The sequence below is a fragment of the Octopus sinensis genome, linkage group LG14 (genome assembly GCF_006345805.1).
Source record: "Octopus sinensis linkage group LG14, ASM634580v1, whole genome shotgun sequence".
Taxonomy (NCBI): domain Eukaryota; kingdom Metazoa; phylum Mollusca; class Cephalopoda; order Octopoda; family Octopodidae; genus Octopus; species Octopus sinensis.
This window is the reverse complement of record NC_043010.1, coordinates 57274292-57285752: the sequence shown is the minus strand read 5'-3', so window position 1 is coordinate 57285752 and position 11461 is coordinate 57274292. Positions and strand designations below refer to the sequence as shown.

General features: G+C 37.7%; 1 protein-coding gene across 1 annotated transcript in view; it reads left to right on the top strand.

Moving 5' to 3' along the window:
* LOC115219365 (protocadherin beta-15-like) overlaps positions 1–10305 on the top strand; it is a 98326-nt gene extending 88021 nt beyond the window's left edge. Inside the window, exon 4 of the mRNA XM_036509060.1 lies at positions 9871–10305. Coding sequence (XP_036364953.1) covers positions 9871–9950 — 80 coding nt within the window. The 3' untranslated portion in view covers positions 9951–10305. The remainder of the gene's footprint in view (positions 1–9870) is intronic.
* Positions 10306–11461: the final 1156 nt, after the last annotated feature.

Sequence of the window (11461 nt, the reverse complement as noted above, 5' to 3'; positions counted from 1 at the left end):
ATATGAGTGGTGTTATGAACCAAATAGACAACAAGATATTTTGTTAGTCTGCCAGCTGCTAATATTTTGATGGATGTCTCTCACCTTCCTGCCAGCCATTCTTATTTCTCATTATTCCACCCCAACACTCTCCATGCTCTCCTTCTTTCCTTATTTTCCTCTTCTTCATACACTGCTGCTCTAATCTCATTCTAATACCCACAACATGTCACTGGTTGTTGCCACTCCCAAAAATGACTCCATATTTAGTATTTCTAATAATTCTATTGACTTTTATCTACATAAGGAAATCATCACATTTCCTTCTTCTTCTTCTTCTTCTTCTTCTTCTTCTCTTCTTCTTCTTCTTCTTCTTCTTCTTCTTCTTCTTTTTTTTTCTTCTTCTTCTTATTTTTCTTCTTCTCATCCTCTCCTTCTCTTCTTCTTCTTCTTCCCCTCCTCCTTTCTTCTTCTTCTCTTCTTCTCCTCCTCCTCCTCTTTTATTCTTCTTTTCTTCTCCTCCTCCTCCTCCTTTCCTCTCTTCTTCTTCTCCGTCTTCTTCTTCTTCTCTTCTCCTCCTCATCCTCCTCCTTTCTCTTCTTCTTCTTCTTCTTTTTCCCTTTTTTCTTCTTTTATCCTCCTCCTCCTTCTTTCTTCTTTTCTTCGTTTCTTCTCCCCTCCTCCTTCCTCCCCATCCTCTCCCTCATTCTTCTTCTTCTTCTTCTTCTTCTTCTCCTATCCTCCTCCTTCTCTTCGTCTTCTTCCCTCCTCCTCCTCCTTCCTTCTTCTTCTTCTTACTTTTTCTCCTCCTCTCCTCTTCTTCTTCTTCTTCTTCTCCTCTATCCTCTTTCTTCTTCTTCTTCTTCTCTCCTTCCTCCCCTCCTTTCTTCTTCTTCTTCTTCTCCTCCTCCCTCCTCCTCCTTCTTCTTTCTTTTATCTCCTCCTCCTTCCTCTTCTTCTTTTCTTCTTCTCCTCTCCTCCTCCTTCTCTTTCCTCTTCTTCTCCGTCTTCTTATTCTTCTTTTCTCTTTTTATCCTCCTCTCCCCTCCTCCTCCCCCTCCTTCTTCTTCTTCTTCTTCTTCTTCTTCTTCTTCTTCTTCTTCTTCTTCTGCTGGACAAAATGCTTGGTGCCATTTCTTCTGTCTTTCCATTCCAAGATTAAATTCCACTGACATTAAAGCATCTGTTTTGCAATTCCATGGAATCTGGTTCAACTGACATCACGACATTTGGGGCAAATAGCTTCTGCCATGGCCAGAGGTCAACTACATTTTGGTTGATAGAACCTTTCTGTTTGTGTGTGGTAAAATATAACTCATCCACCTGTCGAGTGCCCTTAACACAGACCCTTGTGTGGAAAACATTTAAGTTACTTCCATCAGTCTCAGGGGTCTTAAAATCTGACACAGGGTTCCTCATCAACTGGTGTAAAGCAATCCCTTCCCCTCTACTAACCCCTTCACCCAGCTGAGAGAGCTTTGTCTTGAAAGTTACTTGGTGACCTGGTCAGTGCTGATGCCGTGTGAAAAGCACATTTGCATTAGGAAGGGATTCCAGCCAAGGGACCCGTGCCAAAATAGACAACTGGAGCCTGGTGCAGTTCGCAGCCTTGTCAGCTCTCGTCAAACCTTCCAAACCATCCCAGCAAGGAATATAGACATTAAATGATGATGATGATGATTATGATGATGATGATGATGACGACGACGACAACGATGATGATGATGATGATGATTTAAAAAACAAAATACTTGTAAATGCTCCAATTGAAGTGAAGTCATATTTGAGATCCATCAAAACTGTTTTATTCAATAAATAGAATGGAGACTAATGAATTCTAGGCCAGTCAACAAACATGGAAAGAAGGATTGAACTGATAACTTCAAATTCCACCTCTTCCTCCAGACCAAACCTTTAACAAAAAATAGAAAAAGTAAAGGAAAAAAAAGTTCCTTACCTATGGCATTTTACTAAACATATTTGTAGCATTTTGTCTGGAATTTTCTAATGCTCTCATTGTTATTCTCTGGATTGATGTAGAGGCTTTCATTCTGTAATAAGACTTTGTAAGCTTATGAGACTACCTTGATGAGTAGCTGCAATATAATAATAAGTTTACCATTTTCAGAACAACAATGGAAGAAATAAGAGTTCCTGGTTTTGTAAGCCACTACCCCACCCCCCACAAACTAACTGTTCATTCTAGCAATTAGCCAAGCAGGAATGGATAGAACAAAAATATATAAGAAATTCTCCAGTTGAGGTAAAAGAGTAATTAGGAAGGAAGAGAAAAATGTCTGCTGCTTGGAAAATATAAAAACTAAAAGCAGAACTTTTCCAAAGGAAAGTTCCATTGGTCCAAGTTCTGAAGAAATAAAGCTTCCATTAGTAGCAAGCCAATTGTTGTATTGATTTAATTGGTATAATATTGACTTAATTGGCAAGACAAAGTACTTGAGAGTGACAACTGGTGAAACCTTCATGAGCTGACGGAAAAGAAAATCAATTGTGTTTAGTTTGATGGAGAGAGATAAGCGAATCACAGCCGATGCAGTCCATTCTCAACAACTGAGACGAACCATTAACTTAATACATCACAACTCACTTGGAGATTACCAGGCACCTGATGAACAAAAGACTTTATAATAGATTAAAGCTGATCTACTAAGGTAAGACCTTAAGCAAAAATATAGCAGAGTGTAATATTTGATGGACTTCATGGCTGATGCATCTTTCAGTGATGCTGGATTCCACATTCACTCACAGCTGGCACGTTTCTTTCGGTTTCTGTACAGTAAAAACTGTGCAAGTTGTCGAAGCTTGTGACTACTGTATGTATGTACATATGTATGTATGTATGTGTGTATGTATGTATGTATGAATGAATGTATGTATGTATGTATGTATGTATGAATGTATGTATGTGTGTATGTATGTATGTATGAATGTATGTATGTATGTATGTATGTATGTATGTATGTATGTATGTATGTATGTATGTGTATATATATATATGTACAGGTGTGCATTATGCCCTTGCTTTGCATCAACATTAACTCATTTCAACGATTCTTTCTAGCAATAGCTTTGCTCGTATATGAGAAAGCAGCTAAGACAAGAGAAATTTGTGTGTGTTATATATATACATACATATGCATATATATTCCCATATATATCTATATATATATATATAATATATATATATATATATATATATATATATATATATATATGTATATATATATATATATATACATATATATATATATATATATATATGTATATAGAAATTCGGGTACCCAGCAAAATGGCAGTGCCCCAGCATGGCCACAGCTTGTGAGCTGAAACTAAATAAAATTTAAAAATATATATATATATATATATATTTAACTGGTCAGAGATTGATAAAGTATTTACTAATAATAAACTGCGTTGGAAGCCAGTGAACGTGTAACATGATTGTGGTAACTATGAATATGATGATGGTTATGATGATGGTGATGATTATAATGATAATGATGATGATGATGGTGATGATCAGGAGGAGATCAACCTCATTATCATAGAGATGCTCAAGGCAATAATGTCAATGAGTTAACAAGATATTCAAGTGGAGATTATGGGAAAGAATAGATGATGGATAAAGCCGCTACATCACAGTCGGTGGTTAACTATTTGGTTCTTCAGCTTAAGACACATGGAGCCTCATTTTTTACAGTGTGTGTGTGTGTGTGTGTGTGTGGTGTGTGTGGTGTGCACGCATCTATCTATGAACATGTAAGTGTATATGCATATGCGCATGCATATTAAATGCACATTTGTCATGAAGTTGGCAACACCAGCCATAAAGTGGTGCGATGCTGACTAAAATCACAGCTGAAATGGTGACTAAGACCAGTGGTAGTGGTGGTGGCGGTGGTGGTGGTGGTGGTGGCAGTGGTGGTGGTGGTGGTGGTGGAGGTGGTGGTGGTGGTGGTGGTAGTAGTAGTAGTAGTAGTAGTAGTAGTAGTAGTAGTAGCAGCAGCAGCAGCAGTGATGGTGGTGGTGGTAGTGGTGGTGATGGTGGTGGTGGTGATGGTGGTGGCAGCGGTGGCGGCGGTGGTGGCGGCAGTGGTGGTGGTGGTGGTGGTGGTGGTGGTGGGGTATGTGGTTACCTCTGTAAGTGTCCAGCAAGAAATTAACCCAAGAAAACAAACAAACCAAACAATAAAATCGGAAATGTCGCTTGAAGGAGGAACATTATGGAACAGAGATTAAATTTATTGATCTTCTGTTTGTATTGATCTGGTGTTTGAACTGTGGAAAATAGCAAATGGGGGTGGAGGGCAAAGGGGTGGGAAGGAAAATCGATGTTAGTGAAACAATCTGGGGCAGGAATTCAGTTCTGTACGTAAAATACTGAGATGGATTACCATTTCAGAGGTTCCAGTGGTTAGATGCCAACATTACTGCCATAAACAAACAACAAACCATTTGTAATCAACACTACACACACACACACACACACACACACACACACAAACACACACACACACACAAACACACACAATCATGCACATACATACACACATACATACATACAGAAGATTAGTATAAAAAGAGAACACCTATGCTGAACTACCGAGGAATCTGCAGTTACTCTATCCAGATTACTAGTTCAGGTTTATACCTGTAATTATCGGGGTCCTGAGATATGTAACACACTGCCAAAATACCAATATTGAGAAATTAGACTTCTCAAAACCAGAAAGGAAACTACAGATCCAATTCATCACTGGAACTGTAAAAATCTGTAAAACTTTCCAGAAGTTTATCATTTAAATATATATGAGCATGTCTAGATATGTAACTATATGCATGAGAATATATACATACATACACAAAACATATAAATCTGCACACATACATATATCCATACCCTGTTGTTGATGTTGAAATTCCGAGGAAGGAGCCTTGGCTTCAGGTTAGAAATCAACTCTGTTGGCAAGAAATCTTGAAATAATACTTAATAATGCCATACACACACGCACACACATGCATACATATATATACACATACATACATACATACATACATACACGCATATAAATATCAGCTAGCTTTCCATCAGTTACGACAACAAGGGTTCCTGTTGATCCAATCTCCAGAACAGTCTGTGAAACAACACAACACTTTCTGGTTCCTCCAATGTATCAGTGACCACAAAATGGTCAGTAATAAAAGAAGAACTTTGGTTGATTCCAAGGAAGACAGTAATGCGGTGGATGTGTAGTGACAGCCGTACGTAAAGGAGATAGTGACAGAAATGTCTCCTTTTAAATGCTGCATGGTCGCCCTACAAAGAAGAAACCAAAATAAGTGCTAAAAAGAATAAGGAGGACAGCACAACCGTTAACTGTTTGAGAGAAGAAGACTTTATTTACAGAATGTGCACATGATAAGAGTGTGTCTGTATTCATGACTGCGTGCAACAAGTGTTTGTGTCTGTGTGTTCATGAGTATGTACAGAACAATAAAGAACAAATAGAAAATGAGTCACTCAGGATACAAATGACAAGATGTTGATAAATACCAGTTCCGTGTAAGTCACACCATAGCAGTTAGTTCTGTCTCAATGAAGTTGGTGGCAAAGTGGAGAACAGTTACTACGTGTGTAGAGGTTGTGACTTCAATCCGTTGCCAGGTTACTTTGGTACAGAAGATCTCACAGGTAGAGCTGAGCTCTTAACCTTGGTGAATATTCACAACAGCATGAAGTTAAACCTGGAACGATGTTGGTGTTGGTGTGTACGTAGACATGTTGGTGATGTCGATAAGCTAAGGCGATGGTGGTAATGACGGCATCAAAGTGAAGTCGACGATGGTGATGGCGACAGTGAAGAAAAGTCCTGAGTTGCTGCATGTTGGTGTTGGTGTCATCACAGGAACATGGCTGAGTCGCAGGAACCGGCTGGTCTGGTTGTAATCAATGGTCGAGGACCAAAGACGAGATATAGTGAATTGCTGAAGCCTTTTAAAGCAAAAGGTAGGCTCCAGAGAAAATCCAAAAGACTGCGTCACAGGACCCTATCTGAAGGTCGTGATTGGTTGGTTTACACACTGGCACGAAATAAAACTGTACCAAAACCAACCAATCAGGGCAGCAGACACAACCGGTCCCAAGTCACCAAAGAATGGCTGCTATCTGCCACGACATCATTTCTATGATCTCTCTCAAACAGTGAGGATATCACTGAGCTACGCTACAATTCACTTTTTTCATCTTAATTATCTTAATCCTTTTAATAATTTGATTTCGAAATTTTGGCACAAGGCCAGCAACTTCAGGAGAGGAGGTTAATTGATTACATTGACCCCTGTACTTATTTTATCAGCTCCAAAACGATGAAAAGCGAATTGGACCTCGATGGAATTTGAACTCACCATGTGATTACAGACAAAATGCCACAAAGCAGTTGATCCAGAGAGCTAACGATCCTGCCAACTTAATCACTTTAATAATTTAAACAACTTTAATCAGTTATTTCTTTATCTCCATCTTCCCCTAAACACTGGACTATTATTAAATTAAACTATTTTATTTATCACTAATTAACATAATTATAATTTATTTATTTACTAATCTTGCTTCATATTTCAGTCATTATTCTGTATTTAATGTTTCACTGTGTTTTTCCATTCGATCATATTTTTTCCTTCTATTTGTTTTTTCTCATTTTTCTGATCCTTTACTTGCCACTTTTTTTATGCTTCAATTATTCAATATCCATGTTAAAACTCTAAACTTCCTCCCCAAATCCTCAAACAACCTTCATTCCTTCCTGCCCCACCTCTCAAACTCAAGCAAGATTTATGTCTCTCTTCTATACCAGCCATTTTCATCTTTAAGTTTATTTTATTTACTTTTAATGATTATTTCAAAATAAAACACCTATTTGTATTCAAACTAATTTTTTTTTACAAATTCTATCTTTCAAAATAGCATTACCATTCCTCTACACTTCCAAGAACTCCATACACAGATAATCTCTGCTATTTTTGGCTCCAGACCAACTCCATCCTTGTTTCTTGTTTTATTTTTATTGCATACATACATACATACATATGTATGTACGTATAGATGTGTTATGTATATATATATATATATTTTCCTTACTAAACAGACGTAATTCTTTTCTCCTGTGTCTGTTACACAAGCAAAGGTGCATGGCCAAGGGGTTAAGGTGTTGCACTCATAATCGAAAGAGCATGGTTTCAATTCCCAGACCACTTATGCTTAGTGTTCTTGAGCAAAACACTTCGTTTTGAATTGCCCCAGTCCACTCAGCTGTAAATGAGTCACCTCCTGACAAATTGGCAGACAAGGGTGAGATGGTGGTGACTGAAGAGAATCCCCTGAACAGGGGTTCTGTGCACTATATTTTGTATTCCAGTGATGAAAACGGATGAATCGTATGACCTGTACAGTGAATCCCAGCTGGTTGGGACTGGTTGTTCAACCATGTTAAAGCACCTCTCTCTCTCTCACTCTCTCTTTTGTTATAAAGTGGATACTACCATTGCTGTAATCTATATTGTAATACAAGTTCACAGTCCCAACGATGATTTGTAGTCATTCAGAAGCAATAACTAACAACATAAACGTCTTAAAAGACACTGCAAAACGCAAAGAACAGCAGGAACAAATAAGAGGAATGCTAAACGCAGATTTATCGATTCAATGAAATTTACTAATTGGTTAATACATTGAAGCACACACTCATACCAACAGATGGGTGTGTGGTGAAGGAAATTCACTTGTTAGCCTTGGGGTTTGGGGTTCAATGCCACTGGACAGTGCCTTAGGCAAGTGTTTTCTGTTGTAGCACCAGGCTGAGAAGAAAAACCTTGGAATTGAATTTGGCAAACAGGAAATGCATGAAACCTGCTGTGAGCATGTGTGTGTGGAATCCGTGCATGTTCCTTATTGGCACTCTGATACAATCCAGTTCTGGCTAACCACATTGAAAGACAGGGAACATTCAGAATTGTTTAGGATAAAGAATTGAACTCTCTTTCACTCAATAAGTAAATCCTTTGTTCCCTTCACTGGGTTTCATTCAGCATACAGAGTAACAGAATCAGGACATCACAAAGATGAAGGGAGAATTAGACATCTTCAAAAATTTATTCATTTAAGCATTATTGATGAGAATAATGCTTTAAGAAATAAATTATAATAAATATTAAATAAAGATTATAATAAATAAATTATAATAAATAAATTATATTAAATTATAATTAATAAACAGATGGTGGGATGATCCTCTCAGTGGATTTGGCTGATAGTTACATTCATCCCCCACACAGTAGCAGTTGTTTTAATGTAACTCCACAAGTCAGTAATACTTGGACACTGCACGAGTGCATGCAGAATGGTTTTGTTGCTCTGTGCATATCTCAGACAGCTCCACTTGACAGCGCTTCCATGTCTGTAGAATTTATTTCAAGCTGGTTGTACTCCTCAGTAGCACTGCCTGGCCAGGGATTTCTGGAAGTTGTCCATGGTAGTACCAGGCCCAGAAGTCCTCTGAAAAAAAAAAATAATAATAATATAATAATGTCCCTTTGACTCACAAATAATCAAAAAGGCAAAAAGATAGATAAATAGATAAATACAACCCTGTTAATTATGAAATAGCCCAGCTATGGAAAATGAAGAAGGTGAAGATAGTGCCGATTATTTCTGGGTCCTTGGGAACAGTATCAGAGGGCATCAAGAGGAATATAAAGGAAATTGGAATAGAGTGCCCTGTGGAACTGTGACAAAAGATTTGCCTCCTTGGCACAACCAGAAGAATCAGGAAAGTATTAGGATAGCCGACAAAACCTGTGATAAAGAAGAAGAAGAAGAAGAAGAAGAAGAAGAAGAAGAGAAGAAGAAGAAGAAGACGACGAAGAAGAAGAAGAAGAGAAGAAGAAGAAGAAGAAGAAGAAGAAGAAGAAGAAGAAGAAGCAGAAGAAGAAGAAGAAGAAGAAGAAGAAGGGGAGGAGGAGGAGGGTATTAGATAATTGAAAAGGACAGCATGGTAGTGTAGGCTGCATGCAGGACTCCAGGAGTTCCAAGAAAACCTGAGTTAAAAAGAAGCATAATAACAGGGACAGTTCTTAATGCCCCTTTAACTACAGGGATAGGTTGTTGCTTTTTTTGTTTTTTTGTCCCTAAAGATTTGAAAAGATGGATTGAGGAAATAGGCATAAAACCTAGTTTAGTGCAGCTCCAGAAAACAGTGTTATTGGGGACAGCTAGGGTACTTTGGAGGGTTCTTGGCATCTAAGGTTCCTTGTTGTAGCCCAATGTCAGGAATTCTTCTTTACCAACAGTCTAATCAATCGTGCATATTCTTTTATTCTTTTATTCATTTGACTGCGACCATGTTGGAGCACCACCTTTAGTCGAACAAATCAACCCCAGGACTTATTCTTTGTAAGCCTAGTACTTATTCTATCAGTCTCTTTTGCTGAATTGCTAAGTTATGGGGACATAAACACACCAGCATTGGTTGTCGAGCGATGGTGGGGGGACAAACACAGACACACAAACATATGCATATATATATGCATATATATATATATACATATATATATACGACAGGCTTCTTTCAGTTTCTGTCTACCAAATCCAGTCACAAGGCTTTGGTTGGCCCAAGGCTATAGTAGAAGACACTTGCCCAAGATGCCATGCAGTGGGACTGAACCCGGAACCATATGGTTGGTAAGCAAGCTACTTACCACACAGCCAAATCCTGCGCCTATGAAATAATAATAATAATAAATTGCATTTTTTAGTTTCCATTCTAATTTGTAACATATTCAAAACTTAAAATTTTTGTTGTTTTTTTTTCGTTTCAGCCCTGGAAAACATTGAATACAGTTTATCACCAAAGCTCGACAGAAAACAGTGCCCAGATGTGAACACTAAATTCTTATAAAGAAACTGCAACAACAGATCCAGAAATTGGAAGAATCTCATGCGTGTTACTCCTACCTGATAGATCAACCAGTTCTACAGCTAACCATCAGTCCGACAAATATTTGAACTCTTTACCTTCTGATATACACTGTCTCCTTTTTGTGAACTGACTTCCTCCAATAAATTAATCCCAGCAAATTTCTTCTCCATTGCCCCAACACGACCATCACCCCTAATGCAAACTAGTTCCTCTCCAACTTATGATAAAGTTACTTTCAAATACATTTTTCTTTAATCACACACATTGTTTGCAGGCTTAAGGCTAAAAGTCCTTCCATTACACACGAAGAATTAAACGAAATATATTTCTTTAAGTGTTTTACTTCTATTTTACCATTTTCTGCTCAATTATTGCCCATCGTATTGAAGTGCCTCTGGTAATTCTATACAAAAATAGCTTCGTTAAAGGCGGCGAGGTGGCAGAAATGTTAGCACGCCAGGTGAAATGCATAGACGTATTTCGTCTGCCGTTACGTTCTGAGTTCAAATTCCGTCGAGGTCGACTTTGCCTTTCATCCTTTCGGGGTCGATAAATAAAGTACCAGTTACGCACTGGAGTCGATATAATCGACTTAATCCGTTTGTCTGTCCTTATTTGTCCCCTCTGTGTTTAGCCCCTTGTGGGTAGTAAAGAAATATATACACAAATACCTTCGTTAAAACATAAATAAATAACCCAAAATTAAGGGGAAATAATCGTGTTTGAACTAAAAGGAGTATAGAATATTGGCAAAATATAAATTGTACCTGAAGAAAAGATAAAGATCAGGTAGCCATGTTGCCTTAGGTGAGAAGGATCCAAATGAGAAGCGCAGTTTAATTTGGTGGGGTGGGGCATGATCTTTTGATTACAGGTGAGAAAGTGAGTGGTTATGTGGTTTATATCTGTTATGAAAGTGGGTGTATATGAGGCTCATAACTTCTGTGAGATTAATGTAAAGAAAGAGGTGACAAAATAGAATCTATGAAGAGGATGTGAAAGAGTGTCTGCCACTTCTGAAATGTGATGGCTGTTGCCATTTCTAAACCTTTCACCATTTTTATTGATGGGATCTATATAAGCTATGGGCTGATCCATGTCTTTGTAGAGTCACAGTAAAAATAAAGAGAAAGGTTAACTCTATCTTCCATGCTTGTCTTTTCATACGAAGGTTAAACTACTAGCATGGAACATTGAACAATCTTTATCAGAAATAAATGATATTAGAATCAAAATATCACTTCAGTGGTTTACCATCCATCCACCCTTATTAACAAGGGTGGAGGGAAGAAAACTGTTAAAATTAATTGATGAAATTTTTTTATCAATGAATGACGTTTTTTGATATTTTTTGATGCTTTGACTTTCTTTTTTGTAATTTGTTATTTTCATTGCTTTATTTATTTGTTATTTTAATCGTGAAGTCTGATGTAAATTGGGAAGAAATAACAAACAAAGCATGAAGCAGTGGCATTACCGTTTTGACAAGT